The 20,518-nt window shown below is 61.2% G+C and overlaps 2 protein-coding genes across 12 annotated transcripts in view; one reads left to right on the top strand and one right to left on the bottom strand.

Moving 5' to 3' along the window:
* Positions 1-10,848, top strand: part of CCM2 (CCM2 scaffold protein) — a 38,332-nt gene extending 27,484 nt beyond the window's left edge. For 6 of the 8 annotated variants that reach the window (XM_074871854.1, XM_074872231.1, XM_074871939.1 and 3 more), the window contains 9 exons: positions 1,714-1,887; positions 2,058-2,141; positions 2,366-2,549; positions 3,883-4,019; positions 5,100-5,235; positions 5,695-5,752; positions 6,407-6,545; positions 7,012-7,150; positions 8,629-10,848. In XM_074871854.1, the coding sequence (XP_074727955.1) occupies positions 1,714-1,887; positions 2,058-2,141; positions 2,366-2,549; positions 3,883-4,019; positions 5,100-5,235; positions 5,695-5,752; positions 6,407-6,545; positions 7,012-7,150; positions 8,629-8,909 (1,332 nt within the window). In that variant the 3' untranslated portion in view covers positions 8,910-10,848. Of the gene's footprint in view, positions 1-893; positions 1,888-2,057; positions 2,142-2,365; positions 2,550-3,882; positions 4,020-5,099; positions 5,236-5,694; positions 5,753-6,406; positions 6,546-7,011; positions 7,151-8,628 lie in introns of those variants that run through there. The other 2 variants (XM_074872299.1, XM_074871764.1) reach the window with 2 other exon arrangements.
* A 635-nt stretch (positions 10,849-11,483) lies between these two features.
* LOC141944566 (uncharacterized) lies at positions 11,484-20,107 on the bottom strand. Of its 4 annotated transcripts, none has more exons than XM_074871541.1 (10): positions 19,615-20,107; positions 16,071-17,854; positions 13,916-16,022; positions 13,130-13,366; positions 12,940-13,028; positions 12,764-12,847; positions 12,213-12,359; positions 11,991-12,122; positions 11,772-11,894; positions 11,484-11,635 (listed from the first exon to the last, which is right to left on the bottom strand). In XM_074871541.1, the coding sequence occupies exons 1-10, from the start codon at positions 19,808-19,810 to the stop codon at positions 11,621-11,623; spliced, it is 4,914 nt and encodes a 1,637-aa protein (XP_074727642.1). In that variant the 5' UTR covers positions 19,811-20,107; the 3' UTR covers positions 11,484-11,620. The 4 variants fall into 4 exon arrangements, with proteins under 4 accessions (XP_074727642.1, XP_074727730.1, XP_074727547.1 ...); XM_074871629.1 differs by having other exon boundaries at positions 13,916-15,974; XM_074871446.1 differs by having other exon boundaries at positions 13,916-15,764; positions 15,813-17,854; positions 19,615-20,106.
* Positions 20,108-20,518: the final 411 nt, after the last annotated feature.

Below are 20,518 nucleotides of genomic sequence, written 5' to 3'. Positions count from 1 at the left end.
GACGTTCCGCTGGACACAGAAAGAAAATTTTTCATCATGAGAACAACCAGCTACTGGAATAATCTCCCCAGGGAAGTGGTGGATTCCCCAACACTGGACACTTTTAAGGTTCAGCTGGACAGGGGGCTGGGCCACCTTGTCTAAACTGTGCTTTTGCCAAGAAAGGTTGGACCAGATGATCCTTGAGGTCCCTTCCAACCTGGTATTCTATGATTCAACCAGGAGCTTTTCCAGCCCACTTTCTTGTCCTAGTACAACAATTTATTTCAGTCTAGCTTTGATCTCTCTTGCTCCTGTAGATCTTTCACGCTTGCCTACATTGAAAAAAGCAGCAGGAGAGGCTGAAGCTGCCTGATGGGAGCAGGTCCCACGCGTGCACCCGAACACGCTGCTGTGCAAGGAGCGGCACTGCTGGCAGTCGGTGACATGGGAGTGACAGTCCCCCACCGAATAGAATGTACTGCAGCAAGGCTCAAGCAGTTTAGGTGAAGGATCTGCAATAGTTCTTCTTGACGGTGGTTTCCAAGGCAAGGTCCTGCGCTGGGCAGCAGGAAGAGATGAGCTCAATTTGCTGGAGCCTGCTGCTCTTTGAGGTTGCTCTACGCTTTTCTGAGCAGGAGCACTTGGTTTATATCTAATTAATTCACCTTTTGAAGCATCTTTTCTGCCTCTGCAGATCATAGAGTCCTTTTTCTTGCCCGTGAGGATCAGGAAAGCCAAAGTGGGGTTGCCCTGAGGAGTGGGAAGCAGAGACCATCACTGCTGTGGGGTGGGACAGCCGGAGCCAAGCACATGTGAGGCATCGGAGCCGGCGAGGCCACCGAGGAGCTCTGCCTTCCCCCTCCGGACTGACATTTAACGCCGCTGTGAATCCCGAGCATTGCATCTCCCCCTTCAAAACATCCATTTGGGCTGGGAAACTTGAAGTTAGAGAAGTCCACGCACACTCCCAGTTTTTAGCCATCGGGCAGGCTGGTGTGGAGCTTGGTGGGGATCTACCACAGGTCGGCTCCCTCGCGGCGTTCCAGCGCCATGGTAGGACGGTGGTGATGCTCCCTCTATAGCTGGGAGCCCGTGTGTGCACGCTGCTGCTGTCTGGACTTGTGTTGCCTCCCAGTTTTTTACCAAACCCAGCCCTCAAGGGTTTGGGACCCGTGAAGACCTGTTTTTTTCCCAGGGGAGGCTGTTTCCTGGGTCGTGTATTTGCCTTTGTGGGTCTCCCTGGAGACCTCGGCCAAGTTTGCAGCATCTCTGCCTTTTCCTTTTGCAATCCTTTGCCAAGTTGCTCGCTGCAAATGCTTGAGTGAAATACAAAATTATGCCAAAGTGAGGAGGAAGCCTGCCAGTTTGGCATGTGGCCGTGTCTTGCTTGCTCTTACAGCTCTTCATCTGGATGTACGTTAGTATTTGTTCTTAACTGACAGGTTGGACATCGTGACTTTGGGGGAAAAACATCCCATTTTGGTAGCGGGCACTTATCAGCACTTGTATTCTTGCGACGTGTCATGGGAAAGGGGTTTTCGGTGGATGATGATGCACTTGTGGATTTGTAGCTCTAAAACCAGCCTGTCTGTGCGGTGGTCGGGGCTGGTAAAACCAGGCTGTGAGTGCAGACGTACGGGCTGAAGGAGCACCGGGCAGTGGGCGCTCCCCTTTTTGGTGCAGAAAATGCCCTTAACCCCAACACCACGACGTTTCCCTTTCTCTCCTCAGCCTGGAATAGTGTCTCCTTTCAAACGAGTCTTCCTGAAGGGTGAAAAAGGTCGGGATAAAAAAGCCCAGGAGAAGGTTACGGAGAGACGGCCTCTACATACGGTGGTGGTGTCCCTGCCTGACCGCGTCGAACCAGACGTGCTGCTGAATGACTACATCGAGAAAGAAGTGAAGGTAACATCTGAGGCTTGTATATAACTGTATATAGCATGAGGATAACTTAAAAGCACAAGAGATCTTCCATACGTAGGTGTATTTAGCAGCTTCTAAATGGGGGCTTGGGGCACCAGCCCTTTGCTCTGTGTTGATGGTGCTGTAGTAATGGTTTGGCTCTTCTTTTCCAGTATTTAGGTCAACTCACCTCCATCCCAGGGTACCTGAATCCCTCCAGCCGCACGGAAATCCTGCATTTGATCGATAATGCAAAGGTGAGCGCTCAGCCTGTTGAGTGACCCGCTCTGCGTTGTCTCTATCTAACATGCAGCGTGGAAAAAAAAAAAAAAAAAAGACTTGTGGAGCTTCCTCCGGGCTGGGTCCTGGTCTAACTGGTGTCCTCCATCCTGGTGTTACAAACGTGGGAGGGAAGCCCATTACCAGACCATTACCAGAGGGGAAACAGTTCAGCAAATCCATGTAAATGTGTTTATTTTAGAGAGCGCACCAGCTCCCGGGGCAGCTGACCCAAGAACACGATGCTGTCATCAGCCTCTCTGCCTACAACATCAAGCTGGTGTGGCGGGATGGAGAAGATCTCATCCTCAGGGTCCCCATCCATGACATCGCGTCCGTTTCCTACATCCGAGATGACTCCGCTCACTTGGTCGTGCTGAAAACAGGTAGGTTGTGGCCAGCACGGGCCGGCCGTAGCCTTGTGTTTCGGGGTTGCCGTGTGTTTTGGGGCTGTGGGGCAGAGCCAGGAGTGTCCTTGTGTAGGACAGCAGCCGGCCTGACCAGGAACAGGACAAAGGCGATGGTGGATGAGAACAGAGCAAAACAAGTGGTGTCCTTCACAGAATCCTGGAATGGTTTGGGTTGGAAGGGACCTTAAAGATCATCTAGTCCAACCCCCCAGCCATGAGCAGGGCCATCTTCAGCTGGATCAGGTTGCTCAGAGCCCCGTCCAACCTGGCCTTGAATGTTTCTAGGGAGGGAGCATCTACCACCTCTCTGGGCAACCTGTTCTACCTTCATCATAAAAAAATTTCTTCTTTATATCTAGTCTCCTGCCTTGAGTTGTTTCAGTCCATCCTTTTCCAGTGGGGGCAGAGGAAGGAGTGGGGGTACGTGTGTCTCCCGACACCGCTACGACTCGCAGAAGAGCGAGCTGCTGGGAGAGATGAAGGACGTTGGAGCTGGGCTGGCTTGTGTCCAGAGATGAAGTTCAAGCTCACGTACAGCTTAGAAATCCCTCCCACAGCCCGTGCTCCAGCAACTGCCAGACCCCAGCCGAGAGCTGTCATTTACTGACTCTCAGAAAAGTGCAGCAGTTTATTCTGCATTGCCCATCCCTCTCCCCTCTGTGGGTGTCAGCAAGGAGAGCAGGTAGAGGCAGCTCCTCCAGGCCCTGCCCATCTCTTCGCAACCCTTGTGCAGGTCGCTGGGAGGATTTCATCATGATGTTGGATGTCTAAATGTTGGATAACTGGGGTGATGCCCCCCATTTCTGACACACCTCACGTCTTGTAACACCTGGAGAGGGCCTCGAATCTGTCCCCAGCAGCTCTGCGTGTGTCAAACCTGCGTGGGTGTGGGCTGGAGCATTTGGGGAACACTGAGCTACTTAGAAGATGTAATGACAGAGACTTATCGGATTATAAACCCTGTGACAGCAAAGGACAGTCTATAGAATAAATGAGTAAGTGATTTAGAAGGCTGTAATTCTGCTGATGGATTTCTGAGACTGGCTAAGCCATGGAAACGAAGACGGCGATTTACAGAGTTGTCAGAAACCAGCTCTAAACGATAAGCTTTTCATTCAAAGACTTTGGCCCTGGGCGGCATTTGGGTGGATTTCCTGGCATTTTCTCCCAGCTGTGGGCTCCTCTGCTTTCCTGCTCTGGGGACTTTGCTCTGCCCACAGGCAGCCTGCTCAGAGCACAGCTCTCGCCGCATGAGGACTCTGTTCTCTCCCTACGTCGACCTTTCCATCACGATTTCTCTCTTTCTCAGCTCAGGACCCCGGGATCTCCCCAAGCCAGAGTCTCTGTGCCGAAAGCTCCAAAGCGCTTACTTCGGGCTCGCTGTCTGAGAGCGGGGTGGTTCCTGTCGAAGCTTGTTGCTTGGTGGTCCTGGCTACAGAGAACAAAGTAAGACTCAAAACACTCCATTAAAACTCTGTCCCACACTGGGGTTGCCTCCAGAGTCACTCTCCTGATTGTGACGATGCTGGGACTGGGATTGCTGGGAGGTTTTCAGGCTCTTAGACAGGGTAGCCACAACTTCTGGGGTTGACAGTGGAGAGCCATGAGCCCCAGGGTGGCCTCATCCTGCTCTCACCAAATGTCCCCTCTGTTACGTGACCAGATGGGTACCTGGCCAGACCTTGTGTGACACACAGAGGCTGTTTTAAAACTGCAGGGTGTGGGCTGGGCTTTGCTGGTGCACGAGGTGCTACCCAGAGGAGAAAACCTGGTCCCTGCCCCAGCCCTGGGACCTGATTCAGGCACAAGAGGGTATCAGAAGATGATTTTCCCTTGGTGGTGATGCCTGCTGCCCAGAGCTTTCTCCAGCAGCAGGAAATCTGTGAAGACAACTGAATCTCTCCCACAATAGGATTTTGCTAACTGGGGCATTTTCCTGATGCTGACCTGGAAATTTGTTTCATCCAGTATCCGAAGATTCCGATCTCTGCCTGTGTGCTCCTACTTCTAGAGCAGGAACCCTGCCGGGTGGAGCTTTGCTCACCTTGTTTTCAGCTCTAACCCTCTCTGGGGTGCCTGCACCTATTTGGGATGTAGGTTATGTAGTCAAAATCCCAGGGAGCTGAACTGAGTAGGACAGAGCATCAAGACAAAATCTGGGTGCTAATTAATAGCTGTGAGTTGACGATGGAGCATCCCATCTCCTATTGCCTGGGTCTGGCCAGTTCAAGAGGGCTGGGATGCTTCTCTGGCAGTTTGGGAGGGTGATGAGGGGTGACATATCTCAGGGGTTTATCTCCTCTAGCACCAAGGAGAAGCCCAGGGGAGAATCTCCAGCTAAGGAGATTCGAGCTTTGTCACCTCCAGCCCTGGAGACCCTGTGGGTCGAGCAGTGTCCGGGATCTTGGACACGTGGGTTCCCTGTCCTCCCTGGGAGGACAACACCCTTCCATCGTAGGGAGCCGAAGAGAAAGGCCACCATGGGACCTTCTGCCTTCCACCAGCCCTTCTCTGCTCCCTCCCCAGGTGACTGCCGAGGAGCTGTGCTCACTTCTCAGCCAAGTCTTCCAGATTGTTTACACTGAGTCCACGATAGACTTCTTGGACAGAGCAATATTCGATGGGGCGTCCACGCCGACACGGCACATGTCCTTACACAGCGGTGAGTCCATGCTCTCCCCGGTTGCTTGTTTCTTACCTCTTTTCTGCCACCCTCCGAGGCCAGAGCCAGCCTAGCCCAGCCTGGTCCCTTCCCTCCTGCATGGTGTTGGGAAAAAACCCCACCCCTCCGCTTTAGTTATGTGCGAGTTGGACAGGCATGAGGGCCACCTCCTGCCTGCTGGGCCCTGGGACACGAGCCATCGTCCTTTTACCCCACACCCTTTGCTTCACGTTGGATGGAGGCGCTTAATAAAACCACCCCTTTGTGGTTCTGCGTCTCTGCGGAGTCTGTATCCAGCCCTGACACCGCTCAGCACCGTCTCAGCCCCGGCCTCGCTGCCTCTCACCTTCCAGCTGTGAAAGCCGAGTCAGGAATCAGCATGTTTGTGTAGCTCAGGGGCTGGGGAAAGCTCCGAGTTTCTGCCTCTCAAACGCCACATCTCGAATGTTTTCCTTGCAGATGACTCTTCTACAAAAGTGGACGTTAAGGAATCTTACGAAACGGAAGCAAGCACTTTGTAAGTTCAACGTGCTAGGCTGAGCTCGCTCGGCCCTCGGCCTTATTAGTGCAGCCTCGCTGCCAGGTTTAAAGCCCCCAAAGCAGGAACCGCTGCGCTCTGCAGATTGAAAAGCTTCTGCTCACTCTGGCTGAAACATCGGGCCCTGTTTTTACTGTCCACTTGCAGAGCTGCGGTCCCTGCCTCCGCAGCGCCCGTGGCGGGATTGTTCTGCTGCCACGGGTTTCCAGAGACGGTCACGTACACAACATACGTGCAGTCCCCTGCGTCAGCAGAGCGGGGACGCGACGCTCGCCCGCCTGCCGTGGTGAAGTCCGGCTGGGGTCAGGAGAAACGTTTTACCCGAAACCCTTTCTTTTGGGAACTTTTTCCCCCACTTGAATTGGTGACCGCTGAAACGGTTCGTGGGCTGAAAACCCAACACACAAACTGGTTGTTTAAAATCAGCTGATGGTGCTTGAAAATTTCACATTTAACACCAAAATAAGGCGTTTTGAGATTTTTCCCTGCTCTCTTCCAAAATGAGAAAGCAGTTGGAGGCAGGGCTTCATTGTCTGTGGGTCACCAAAATGATGTAGTTCAAGTCCTCCGTGCTGCAGGAGCTTTGCGATGCCCGAGGAGCTCTGGAGAACTCACGAGCCATTTGCATTTCAGTTCCTTTCCAGAAACCTTGGACGCAGGTGACAACTCCCCCTCTTCCTTCTCCACACAACAGTCTCCCCACATTAAGACAGTCAGCGAGAGCGAGCTGAGCACCACGGCAACAGAGCTGCTCCAGGACTACATGATGACGGTAGGGCGTCCTTGGGAGGGGGTTTTCTTCCCTTTGGGGTGTTTGAGTGCTCTTGAGATTTGGGTTCGTTGCCTCGGCGTGTAGAACGTGAGCCCGTGCCAGTGTAGGAACCTCCTTTTCATCCAAAGTGTGCTTGGAGGCCTCGTGGGACCTGACTATGGGCTCACATCCTTCTCCTGCAGGAGCATCCCTGCCCCCTCGGCCCACGCTGGGACACGTCCCGCCAGGGCCATCGCTTCAGGAGTCATGGTCCCTGTGTTTGTCCCCGTTTGAAAGCTGCCAGCTCAGTAGTGGGTTGTACCAGCCCGTCCTGCTTTTCCATCGGGATGAGCTGGTTCATTACTGCAGCTCTTACCAAATAGCAATACATCTGGTAAACGCCGTTCCCAGGATTCCCATTGTCTCTTCCTCCTAAAAAAAAAAAAAACCAAAACAGTGACATTGGCAGTGTGCTTCTCTTCTGCAGCTCCGGACGAAACTCTCTTCCCAGGAGATCCAGCAGTTTGCAATGCTCCTGCACGAGTATCGCAACGGGGCTTCGATCCATGAATTCTGCATCAACTTGAAGCAGCTCTATGGGGACAGCAGAAAGTTCCTGCTCTTAGGTGAGTGTCAGCTGCCAGGGATTCCGCATGGATGACCGATGTCCGTCTGCTCCTGAGCCCTCGTGACCTGCCTGGTGCTGATCTCCGGTGCCTGGAGCTTCCCCGTGGGCAGCCTGATGGGGTGTGAGGGGGTAAAGAGGGGGGTGTACATGACACCTTGGGGTGTCACCAAGCAAGAAGCAACATCTCAGTCCATCTCTCCTCTTTGTTGAGGGCAGCTGGGTCCATCTAGCGCCAGCCGCCCTGTCTCAGAGGCTTGGGTCACCCCTCGAGATGCTCACCTCTCCCTCCTGACCACAGAGGGAGCTGGGTACCCCCTCCAGCCCTGACACCGGGCTCTTCTGTGGCTCCTGGTAGCCAGAGCGAGGGTTCTGGTCCTCGGGGGCTCCTGCTCGAACTCCCTGCTTTGATTTTGACTTTAATAACCTGAAAGAGCATCAGTAGCAAGAGCCCAGGGTTGGGCAGGAGCACGTGGGCCTGACCTGGTGCCTCTGCTCTGGCCCTGGAGCAGGCAGGGCCTCAGCTGGGCTTTCAAACAGCGCAAAGACCAAAACAGAGATGCCTGTTGTGGCTGAAAAGGCTGCCTTGAGGTTTCACCCTCTTTTAAAAGCAGAGCTGAAAGCACCAGGGGTTTGCTCGCTGGACCCGGCCTGCTGCAGGGCAGCTCTCAGCAAGCTCTCCCGCCCACCCGCTTCTCTTTCCTTTGTCCCGGGGATCCGCCAGCACAAAGGCGTTTTCTTTCCGCGGTGCGCACGCAACCGACTTGCTTTGAAACGTTGCCCCTACCAGAGCTGGCGCAACGGCAAGGTCGCTGGGCCGGGAGGGTGACAATATCGGCTGCGTGTCACCGTAAAAGCAGATCCCAGTTGCTGTTCCCAGCCTGGGCGGTCGCAGCGGGGCAGAGCTGGGCTCAGCGCTGAGCACGGCTTTGACCGGTGTGAGATGGAGGATTTAAGGATTCTCTAAGGACAATTAGCAGCATCCCAGTGACCCCACCTGCTTTGCGGGAGGTGACAGCCATGATTCCAGCCCCGTGGTGGGGTGGACAGAGGGAGACAGGACAGATGTTCCTGCAGCCACCCTGCTCGGCCTTACAGCAGTAAGCTCAGTAAAGCCGAGCAATATGTTTCAGTGAGGATTTAGAAGCCGATCCTTTCGAGCTTGGAAAATCCCACTTTAGCAGGATTTTTGTCCTCCGTGGGCAGCAGCTGCAGTTCTCAGGGGTGTAAGCATGAGATGTGGCCACGAGCCAGAGACCCCAGTGGTCTCTGTCCCCCGCTGAAACGGGCGCCTCCACCGAGCCCTGCGCCGTTTCGGGGAGCTGGGGCGTGACGTTGCAGCCGGCCTCGGTACCTGGGAAGGCTCGGGAGCCCCGGGGGATTTCAGAGGGCTGAGCAAATCCCTGGGGAAATCCGTCCCCACGTGCCTGCGCCCTACAAAACGTCGCCCGCTGCCAACAGTTTCCTTCCCTGATCCAGGTCTTCGTCCCTTCATCCCCGAGAAGGACAGCCAACACTTTGAGAACTTCCTCGAGACCATCGGGGTGAAGGACGGCCGGGGCATCATCACAGACAGTTTCGGGAGGTACAGGCGGACGCTGAGCACCACCTCCAATTCCACCACCAACGGCAACGGCGCTGCTGGCAGCTCGGATGACCAGTCCGTCCCTTCGGAGGAGGACGAGTGGGACCGAATGATCTCGCACATCAGCAACGACATCGAAGCCCTGGGGTGCAGCATGGACCGCGATTCCTCCTGAGGGCGAGCCGGGGAGGGGGGCTCCCCCCCCTCCAGAGACCCCGCAGCAGTGCCTGGATCCTGACCGTCGTTCTGGAAGCGGTTTTGGGGCTAGATCAGGATGGAGTTACTCTCTCCGAGGGGCCTCTCACCGTGCCGACCCCGGCCCGCAACCGTCCCGGGGTGGGTTTCGCCGGAGACACGTCAGCTACAACCCTCTGCCTGGTTTACAGTTTTGCACATGGTATCCCTATTGTAACTGCTCTCCTCCTCTTCTTCCTCTCCCTCTTTTTTTTTTTTTTTTGAATGAAGTTTACCACAATGTGAATTATTTAAACCTATTGTTGATGTTGTCGAAACATTTTGGCTCCGGACCCACAGGAGAAGCTGCCGACACTGCTGCAGCCCAGCCTGCACCCCCCTCCCTGTCCCGTCCTGTCCCCCTCCTCCAGCTTTGCTCAGGAATAGCGGGGGGACCCTAGGGGAGGCGGGGGGGCCCGCAGATGGGGTTTTACCTGCCAGCGGGCTTGTGCGTGCCGGTGGCCAGCTTACCGAGCACAAGGACTTTACCCTACACCCCCCCCCCTCAATGTGGGGGACACCCCCAATCCTCCTGCCACCCATCCTGGGGTGCATGGTGCTGGAAGGAGGCCGTGGGGTGGCTGCTGGGGCTCCCCAGGGACTGTCCTGTCCCCCAGGAGTGGGGAACCGATCCAGGCCCCCCTGTAGGAAGCTTGCGGGGGGGGGGGGGGGGGGGGTCTGTGGGGTGCAGTGTAGATGTATATATTTTCCAGACAGTTATAAATACACACTTATTTTTTTAAATGTGTCCCCTGCCCGAGGGGTGCTCACAGGTAGGGGGAGGTGCTGGCTGGGCCCCCAGCGTGAGGTGCCACTTGGTGGGAGGCACCTGAGGAGCATCTGGGGTGGAGGGGGGGGGTCCCCGTTATCCTGGATCCCCAGCCAGGAGGAGGGATGGGGCAGCCCAGCAGCGCCCCGGGGTCTCTGGCACCCATGGGTGGCCCTGGCAGGAGCCACCCCGAGCTGGGCGTGCCCAGGGGAGGGGGTGGGGGGGTGCGGCCAGTCCCTGGGGCGGGTGCTTTGAGGCCAGACGCTGGCTCAGCAGTTTGGGGGGGATCCGGCCCCTCCTGCACATTCCTCTGCTCTTTGTCCCCAAAGCCTCCCCCAGTGCCTTTAACCCTCGCTCTCCCTTCGCAGCCCCCTCCCTCCTCCTGTCTGTCCAGCCCAGGCAGAGCAGCCTTCATCCCTCCATCCTCTTCCCTCCCCAGCCCCGGCTTACCTGCCCTTCCCGGGATCGGCCCTCGGTACGATCCCACCCGGAGCCGCTGTCCCGTGCTGCTTCAGGCTGTGTCGGGGTGACCCCCCACTCCTGCTCCGGTGGGGGGGGGGGGTCCCCATCACCCCCATCCCTCCTTGCCCTGGACTTTTATGGGGTGAATGTGGCCGAGTCACCCCAGGGTCGGGGTTGAGTCCAGCCTGTGTCCATCCTCCCACAGCCCTTCCAGTTTCGAGACTGGGGGACTGTGGGAAGGGGGGGGGTGTGTCCCCAAAAAGGGTCACCCAACCCCTGGAGGAAGGGGTTTGCCCAGGACACATCTGTCCGTGATGGAGAAGCTCGAGGTTTCCTCCTCCGGGCACGTGTTTTCACCATGGGGTGAGGGAAGGGGAGATGGGGGGCGCGGGGGGGTCCCAGCTCCAGGGTCCTCAGGAGTTGGGGGACCAAAATTTTCCTCCTCCTCAAGCCCAGCAGCACGGGGCTGGGGGTGCTCAGAGGCGGGGCTGGTGTCTTAGTGCCTTTTTATGATTTACAGATTAAAAATAAATTGCACACGTGGACATTGAAGTTATTAAAGACTTAAGGAAATTTGGAAGAAAAAAAAAGAAAAGCCCTATTTTTGACATGATTGTATATGGAGAGCTATAAACCAGAAGCCGTAACAGCTCGGTGGGTTGTTGTTTTTTTTTTTTTTTTAATACTTAAATGGGATTTAATTCTGGAAATAACCCTGCGTCGTGGCATTCTGGGAGCAAGGAGATGGCAGCAAGCAGGGGGGGTAGGGGGGTTCTGCCACCTCCATTTCCCCATCGCCAGCCCTGGGGTGACCCCAGCCCCGGTGGCACTGGGGGGGGGTGGCCCCGGGGCAGTGGTTGGGGGGGGGGGGGGGGGGGGGGCGGCTGTGTTTGTATGTTTTCTGTACGGAGTATTTGTTACAGGTAAATATAATTCTGCACCCGACAGTGGTTTGTCTCGTTGCTAAAGCCCTCGCTCCCCTCTCTCTCAGGCTTCGGCAAAGCCTGGCTTTGTTAAGCCCTAAAATAGCAACAGGGAGCACCCCAGGACTCTGCCACCCCCCCAACACTACCAGCCAGGGGGCTCCCAGCACCCCCCAGAGCCACGTGGCTCACCCCATCCCAGTTACACACACCCCCGCCCCCCCAATCCCACTGCTGGAAACTGGGGTGTCCTGAGACACCCCCCCCCCAACCACCTCCACAGACAGGACCCCTCTGAGGTCTGGGGGAGCCATGGGGCAGCCCAACCTCCCCCCAAAAATCACAGGGAGAGGAGGCAGCGTGCGATCCAAGTGATACATGAGGCCGTTTATTGAGCGTTACAGACGCGGAGGAGGAGTATGGGGGGGTCTAGAGGGAGGATGGCGGGGGGGGGAGTAACTGTGCATCTATACAGGGGGGCCGGGACACCCCCAGCCGCTACATGGTCAGCTCCTGCGGGGAAGAGAGGAGAGCGTCAGGGACCCCCCAGCGCCCCGTAGCAGGGTTTGCACCCCAGTTCATGCTGGGAGAGGTGGGGGGTGGGGTACCCCCGTTTACAGCCCCCCCCCCCCCAACTCCAGCCACTCACCATGATGGCGTTGACGATGTCGTTGTTGTTGTGCCGAAGCGCCCGCACGGCCTTGGGGCGCGAGACGTTGGCCTGGGCCATCACCAGCTCGATGTCCCTCACCTCCAGCCCCGTCTCATCCACCTGAGGGGGGACACGGTGCTGTCACCCCCTCATGCCCCTGGGACATGGCATGGGGGGGGGGGGGTTGCTGCCTCTTTCCCCCTCCCCAGCACCCACCTCCTCCTCCTCCTCGCTCTCCTCCTTGATGGTGAGGGTGGGGGCCGTCTCCGTGATCAGGGGCGAGTGCTCCATCGGCACCTTGAACTTCTCCGCCGCCGCCTTGTGCACTTGCTGCGACAGGTCCTCGATCTGCAGGGACACAGGGTCACCCACCAGCCCCAAGGATGGGACCCCCCTCCCCAGACACGCCTCCCCCCCCCCACTTCCTTGCCCCATCACCTTGGCTTCCCCAAAGACGATGTAGATGTCGGACGCGGGGCTCTTGAAGACGTCGGGTTTGGTGATGACGAAGAGGATGTTCTTGGACTTGCGGATGGTGATGCGGGTGACGCCATGGATCTGCCGCAGCCCCAGCTTGGACATGGCCTGGGGGGGGGGACACACATGGGGACACACAAACACACACAGGGGTGACCCCGTGTCAACACCCAGAGCAGCCAAGGGCCCCCCCAGCAACACCCCAAATCTCTGGGACAACAGCAAAACCAGGGATGGGGGACAACGTTGTCAGCCAGCACAGCCAGGCTGAGCCCCTCCACCCAGGATGGAGAACCCCACATCACCCCCCCCCACCCCACCCCCCACCCCCCCCCCCCCAGTGCTGGGAGACCCCAGAATCACCTGGAGAACCCCAAAGTGGAGCCTTGTCCCCCAACACCCCAGGGCTCCCCTCTTGCCCCAGGGATAATCCCCCCCCCCCAGCCCACTCACCCACCCTAACACTGGGATGGGGACCCCCAGCCCCACGGGAGACCCCCCCCCAGCCCCACCTTCCTGGCCTTCTTCTCACTCCGGCTCTGCTTCGCCTTGCTGACGGTCTCCTCCCCGGTGCCCAGTGAGTGGGTGAGCTGTGCCTGCCAGAGGTGGGTTGGTGAGGGGACCCCCGGCCCCACCGCCTGGGGGGGGGGTCCCCACTGCCCCCATCCCTCCCCAAAAAAACCCCCACCTGGGTCTGGGCCGGCGGTGGCTCCGAGCCCTCAGGCTCCTCCAGCTCAGGGATGGACTCATCGTTGCTCTCCGACTCGTTGCACGACCCTGTGGCCAAGCAGAGGGGTGGGATGAAGACAGACACCCCTCCGACCCCCCCCAAATATGGGAGGGACCCCACAGGGACACCCCATCCCGCCCTCCCTCACCTTTATGGTTGGCCTCGCAGCGGCGGGGGGCCGGGGGCTGCTTGTCCTGGCGCAGGGCAATGCCGGCGGCTTCCCGCAGGCGCTGGATCTCGGGGCAGGGGTACGGAGCCTCCGCCTCGCTGGAGGAGCTCGACTCCGACTGCAGGGACCCCCGGGGGGGCCCCCGGCTGCCCGTGCTGCCCATCGCTGCCTGCCGGCCGCGGGCTTCCTGCTCCTTGCGCGGGGAGGGCTGGGGGGCTGCAGGAGGGGGTGAAGGGGGAGCTGAGCTGGTGGTGCCCCCCCAAATCCCCCCCCTCCATGGGGTTGGACACAGCCTGCTCACCTCCACTGGCCACCCCAGGACCCCCCAAAGGGCACCCCCAGCACCCCACCAGTGGGTGATGCCCACCCTGGTCCCATGCAATACCCCATGGTGGTGGTGGGGGGGCTGAGCTTGTGGTGCCCCCCCCCCCCAAATCCCCCCTCCACAGGGTTGAAAGCAGCCTGCTCACCCCTGTCACCCACCCTAGGACCCCCCAGCACCCCACCCAGCGATGCCACACGATACCTCACGGCAGTGGGAGGTGGGTGGCTGGGGGGGGCCAAGGCAGCGTGCGGAGCTGGTGGTGCCCCCAAAATCCCCCCTCCATGGGGTCAAACCCAGCCTGCTCACCCCCACCGCCCACCTCGGGTCACCCCCAGCACCCCACCAGCGGGTGATGCCCACCCCAGTCCCACTCAACACCCCACGGCAATGGAGAGGGCGGGGGGGGGATGTGTGTGTGTTTTAGGGGGGGTGTCTCTTACCCTCGAGCTGCTTCCTGGAGAGGGGCAGGACAGACGGACGCTCCTCGCCGGCGGGGAGCCCTGAGGTGTCCCGGGGGCCGCGGGCCGGGCACGGTGATGGCGGCGATGGCGCAGCGGCGAGAGGAGGCACTTGGCTGACTTTGGGGAGCGGAGGGCAGGGGGTTGGCGGCGGGCTGGGGGGCTCAGGGGGGGCTTGGGGTGCTGCTTCCCCAGCCAGCTCCAGGGGAGGCTCCGGCTGAGCATCTCCCGCTTCACCAGCGCCCAGAGCAGGCTGGGGGCTGGATGAGGCTCCCGCCATCGCCTCCTCTTCCTCCTGCTGCGCTGGGGGTGCTGGGGGCTCGCTGGGGGGGCTGGGGGGGCCACCGTCCCCCAGGACTTTGGCATCGGTTTCCCCAGCAGTCTGGCCTGGGGGCTCATCACCCGGCCGAAGGGTTGGAAGGTCATGGGGGGCCAGGGGCTCCTCCATTCCCCCCTCAGCAGGGGGGCCCTCCGGGGGCTCTGCCAGCACCTCAGGGGGCTTGGGGAGGAGGCGGGGGGCCGGCAGGTCCCCGAAGGAGCCCCACAACATGGCGGTGACCTGCTGCCGGTCCTCCCGGCGCTGCCAGGCCCCGCTCTCCGAAAAGGCACCGGGTGGTTGGAGCAGTTCGAGGGGGGCCGGAGGGACCCCCACGTACACCTCCCGCTCCGAGGCGGTGAAAATCAACGGGGGGACAGCGGGGGGCGAGGCGGGCAGGCAGAGGGCCAGGCAGCGACGGGCAGCATCCTCCTCCTCATCGGAAGATGGGGGTCTGGGGGGGGCGGCCGCCTCCCCTGCGCTGTCCTCGGGGGCGGTGAAGAAGCTGGAGTCAGTGCGGGAGCGGGAGGTCTCCAGCAGCTCCGGGGACGACTCCTCGGAGGAGGCGGTGGCCCCGTCCCACTCCTCAGGGGCTTCTCCCACATCCCCGGGGGGATGCGCCATCAGCCCCTGCCGCGTGGGACACGCCGTGGCTGGTGGCTCTGGGGACTTGCTGGCCGAGGACACCCTGTCCGACAGCTCCTCGCTGGCATCACGGGGGGACACATCCTGCGGTGGGGGAGACGGTGCCGTGATGCCGTCTGGTGAGCTGGGTGTCACCAATGGCGCTGGGTTGGTGGCCACAGCATCTGGCTCATCTGGCAAGCTGGGTGTCACCGATGGCGCCAAGTTGGTGGCCACAGCATCTGGCTCGTCAGGCAAGCTGGGTGTCATCGGTGGCGTCAAGTTGGTGGCCACGGCGTCTGGCTCGTCAGGCAAGCTGGGTGTCACCGATGGCGCCAAGTTGGTGGCCACGGCGTCTGGCTCGTCAGGCAAGCTGGGTGTCACCGATGGCGCCAAGTTGGTGGTCACGGCGTCTGGCTCGTCAGGCAAGCTGGGTGTCACCGACGATGACAAGTTGGTGGCCACAGCATCTGGCTCATCTGGCAAGCTGGGTGTCACCGACGACGCCAAGTTGGTGGCCACGGTGTCTGGCTCGTCAGGCAAGCTGGGTGTCACCAGTGGTGCCAAGGTGGTGGCCACAGTGTCTGGCTCATCCAGCAAACTGGGTGTCATCGATGGTGCCAGGTCAGTGGCCCCAATGTCCAGCTCATTTGGTGGGCTAGGTGTCACCGATGGTGCCAAGTTGGTGGCCACAGTGTCCAGCTCATTTGGCAGGCTGGGTGTCACCAACGGTGCCAGGTCAGTGGCCACAGTGTCCGGCAGGCTGAGTGTCACTGATGGTGCCAGGTCGGTGGCCACAATGTCCAGATCAGTTGGTGGGCTGGGTGTCACCAACGGCACCAGGTCGGTGGCCACAGTGTCCAGTGGGCTGGCTGTCACCAACGGCACCAGGTCAGTGGCCACAGTGTCCAGTGGGCTGGCTGTCACCAACGGCACCAGGTCAGTGGCCACCGTGTCCAGATCATTTGGAGGGCTGGGTGTCACTGATGGCACCAGGTCAGGAGCTGCAGTGTCCAGCGGGCTGGGTGTCACTGATGGTGCCAAGTTGGTGGCCACAGTGCTTAGATCATTTGGTGGGCTGGGTGTCACCGATGGCACCAGGTCAGTGGCTGCAGTGTCTGGCGGGCTGGGTGTCACCGATGGCACCAGGTCAGTGGCCGCAGTGTCTGGCGGGCTGGGTGTCACCGATGGCACCAGGTCAGTGGCCGCAGTGTCTAGTTCATCGTGGCCACCAGTGGCTGCTGGCTCTGTGCTCCCTGCTCTCACAGTGCCATCACCATCATCATCATTGTCACTCCCAGGGCCACCGTGGGGCTCTCCATTGGCTGATGCCACATCGTTGTCCCCCAAGCCATCAGTCTGGGGGTCCCTGGGCTCCCCAGAGCAGAGGCCAGGGGACTGCAGGACGCTGTCGCTTGCCGCCGGCTCTACGCCGGGCCCCTCTCCCAAATCATCCTTTGCCACCAGCTCTTCCTCGGTTCCCAGCATCGCCACCGGCTCCTCCAGGAGCTGGGGGGGCTCTGGTGGGGGACACCCCCCTGGGACAGGGTCCAGCTCCCACGGGACATCAGGCTCCAGGGCTGAGGCCTCCTCCAGCTCCAAGGAGGAAGATGAGGTGGTGAGGAAGGTCTCGCCGTCCGGCTCCAGACTGCCTTCTCCAGAAGGCGCCGGGGGGGTCTCGCTGCCGTCCCCCTCCTGCGTCCCCGGCTCCGTGGGCTCAGCACCGAGGTCCCCCGCTCTGGGCACCGCGCTCGCCGGCTCCTCGCCGTGCTGGTGCCGGGGGGACCCCTCCAGCGAGGGGGGAGCGACCGGGGCCATCCCGGCGTGAAGGTGGAGCTCGATGCCGCCGTTCCCGGAGGTGTCAGCGCCGGGGGCCCCCCCCTCGGCCCCCACAGCGTGTCGCTCGGTGCCGTAGAGCCGCTCGTCCTCCTCGCCGTCGTAGGCGGCCGAGTCGGAGGAGGCAGAGGTGTCGTCGCGGAAGGCGAAGGACTCGTCCACCCCCTCGGTGATGGAGGTCTCCGACAGCGAGCGCAGGAAGGAGGCTGAGGTGCTGCCGCCCTCTTCCTCCTCCTCTTCCTCTTCTTCTTCCTCCTCCTCCTCATCGAGGGGCAGGGGGGCAGCGCCGGGGGGCAGCGGGGTGATCTCCACCGCCTCCGCCTGGAAGAGCAGGCTGCCGCGGAAGGGCAGCAGCGCTGCCGGGATCAGGCCCGCGCCCCCTGACACCTCCCACTCCTCATCCTCCTCTTCCTCCGGTGTCTGCCCATCGTCCTCATCCTCCTCCTCCTCATCATCACCCGGTGGGGCAAAGAGTCCTTCTTCCTCCTCATCCTCCTCGGGAGACGGCGGGGTGAAGGCAGGAGCATCCTCAAGGCAGGTGGGCAGCACCGCCATGGCTTCGGCCTCCCCCGTGCCTTCGGCCTCAGCCACCGCCATGGCTTCGGCCTCGGCCACCAGGTTGGGGGAGCAGGATGGGGAGGTGCTGGCGGTGCCGGAGGAGCCCCAGCTGCCCCCCTCGGCTGTCATGTAGGAGCCGGAGGGGGAGGTAGGGGGGGAGCAGAGCCCCTCGCTCTCCCCATCTGTCTGCTCCTCAGGGGGGGGTGGCAGCAGCCGGGACCCCCCGACCCGGATGGGGGTGGAGGGGGCTGTGAAGAAGAGGTCAGGGTCCAGGGTGGGGGCAGGGGGTCTGCCCGGGGGGGGCTCGGCTGCTTGGCGGTGGGGGGGGTCTTTGGTGGGAGCAGGGAAGGGGCAAGGCACAGCAGATGGGGGGGGACCCCCCCGGAGCTCAGGGGCGGTGGGGGAGTGCGTCTCCTCCCCCATGACGATGCGGGTGTCCAGGGGGTCTGCGGGCAGCGGGTGGGGGTGGCAGGCCTCACCGGGGGGGGCGGCGGTGGGGGGGCTGGGGTCACAGCTGGCCCCCTCAGGCTGTGGGCGAGCCTCCTCCTTGGCAGGCATCGGCGGGGGGCCCGTGGCCAGCGGGGGGGCTGAGGAGAGAAGGGAGACCCCCCCTCAGTGCCATGGGCTCCCTGTAGGGTCACCCTGTGATGCAGAGCGGGGGGGGGGGCACCCAGCCAGGCTGGTGTCACCCCACCCCTGGGGAGAGGGGGTGAAAGAACAAGGTGCCCCCCACCCAGAGCACCAAGAAGGGGGGTGGGGGTCACCACAAGGTTCAGTGACACCAGGAGTGACTTGGGGGGGTGGTGACACCCCAACAGCTCCCCTCTCCTCCCCAGCCCCTCCCTGAGGGCACAAGATGGAGCTACATTAAGGGAGGGAGCTCAGACCCAGATGTCCCCAAGAAAAAGGGACCAGAAGCGCACCCCCCCCCAACAGAGCCCAGCCCCCCCCTCACAACATCCCTGATACAGGGAGCTCTGTGCCCACCCATGCACTGAGTTTGCAAGTCCTCAGCTCCCCATTACCCAGGTGGGGAGAGATAGGAGGGGGGTGCAACCCCCTCCCCACCTCACAATCACCCCAAAACCTCCTTGGAGATGCCCCCACTTTACTCCCCACATTACCTGAGGCCCCCAGGACTGGCTCCATAGGGCAGGAGCTGCTAAAACCAACCTCCAGCCCCAAGTACCCCCCTGGAGCGTTTTATATAGGGGTGGGGGGGGGGGGTGGGGGGGGCCAAGGCCACGGAGGCTGCTGGGAAGGGGGTGGGGCCTCACCTGGGTATTTAGCAGGCAGCTGCCTGCCCTGGGGTGGGTGTGGGCAGGGGGTGGTGGAGGATGTGCTTAGCTCCTGCTCTGGGTGGTTCATTCCTGGGGTTCCTGCTTGCGGGGGGAGGGCACTTAAAGGGTTAATGGGGGTGCCCCAGGAGTCCCTCAGGCTCTGCACCCCACCCCAGTGCCATTTTTTTCGGGGGGGGTGGCTCTGTCCCATAGCAGAGGGAGGGGGTTTGCTGGGATCCCCTTAACTCTGCCCTTCCCTACTGCTGCCTGGCTGGGGCCTCCCTGCACCCGGGTGGGGGGTGCTTTGGGGTTCCCCCAGCCCCCACTTGGCACCGGGACCCCACAAAGCCCCTTGCATGCCCCCCCCCCTTGCTGTGCTGGGGTTGGAGGGTGGAAGCTCTGACACCCCCCCCCTCATCCCATGCACAAACTGGGTCCTCACCCCCTTTTTGGGTGAGCCACTGCACCCCTCTAGTTCTGGCTCCTGGGGGGGGAACTGAGGCACACGGAGAGGGTGGCAATGGGATGGGGGGAGCTGCACCAGGGCCCCCCCCCCGCCCCGAGCTGTCCCCAGCCCCCCCCCCCCCGCAGGGTGACGGGGCTGCCTGCGCGGGGTGACCTTGGGCTGTGGCTCTGTGCTGCCTGTGCCTCAGTTTCCCCACCCGGTGGTCCCTGAGGGGGGTGGGATGGAGGGGGGGGGGGGGGGGGCTCAGCCTCCCTGGGGCACCAAGACCCTGGGGGTGAGGGGTGGTGGGGGGCACAACCTGAGGTCGGCCAACGCTGGGGGGGGGTCCTCAGGGGTGAAGGGGAGGGGGGTGACCGCAAAGTCACCTCCTGGGAGGCGGGGGGGGGCTGGTACTGGAGCCCCTCAGCGGTGCTGGCTGCCGAGAGGTGCCGCGGCGGCCAGCCCGGCGTCCCGCATCCCTCCATCCCGCATCCCTCCATCCCGCATCCCTCCATCCCGCATCCCTCCATCCCGCATCCCTCCATCCCTCCACCCCGCATCCCTGCGCCCTCCACCCCGCATCCCCCCATGCCCTCTCCCCGTGGCCTCCCGTCGGCCTCACCTGCCTCCGATCCCTCCGGCATCCCGTTTTCCTTCTCCGAGCCCCCCAACCCTTCGCTTTTCCCGGATTCTCCGGGCATGGCGATGCCAGAGCCCGGCCGGCCGGCCTGGGCGGCCGCCTGCCACCCCGCTCCGCCGCCACCGGCACCTTTGGCTTGGGCTGGGCGAAGGCGGCTGCGCCGGGAGAAGCGGAGCATTAGTGGGGCTCCGGCGGGGGGGCCGGCAGCGGGATCAGCCCCGTCATCCCAGATGATGTCAGCAGGATTTTTTTTTTTCCCTGTTTTTTTTTTTTTTTTATTTCCCCTGCCTTTTCTTTCTCTTCTAATTTTTTTTTTTTTATTATCTCTCCGGCAGGGAGAAAGCGGGGTGTGTGCCAGGCACTGCGGCGGTGGGAGGGGAGGGATGGGCCCACCCCATCGCTGCTTGCATCAGCTCCGGGGGGGGGTGTGGGGGGGGTGTGTGTGAGTGCAGGGGGGTCCCCCCAGCCTCACTTTCCCCAGACAGGGTGGGATTGAAGGGAGACGGTGGTGGGGTTGTCCCCCCAAAAAAGGGGGCTGAGCATCCAGCTATATCTTGGGGGTGGGGATAGAGACCCCCCCCTAAAAGCAACTGCATGCAGTGGGGGGGTGATGCCAGAGGTATGGGGGGGGGCCATGGTGTCCCCACCCTGAGTGTCCTCGGGTACCGCTGGGGAGGCAGGATGGGTGCCTGCGCGGTCGCCATGGGAACAGCCCTTCTCCTCCTCTCGTCTCCGTGGTGATGGCGAGGAGGATGAGGGACGGTTCCCTGGCAACACAGACTGAGGGGTGGTGGTGGGGGTACCCCCCCCCCTCTGGGGTTGGCAGTGGATGGACAGACAGACCCCGGGGTGTGTGTGTGGGGGGGGGGGGTGCAGGGAAGGAGAT

Source organism: Strix uralensis, chromosome 1 (assembly GCF_047716275.1).
Source record: "Strix uralensis isolate ZFMK-TIS-50842 chromosome 1, bStrUra1, whole genome shotgun sequence".
Taxonomy (NCBI): Eukaryota; Metazoa; Chordata; class Aves; order Strigiformes; family Strigidae; genus Strix; species Strix uralensis.
Note: the sequence above shows the minus strand (reverse complement) of the source record. Positions and strands in the feature narration are given on the sequence as shown.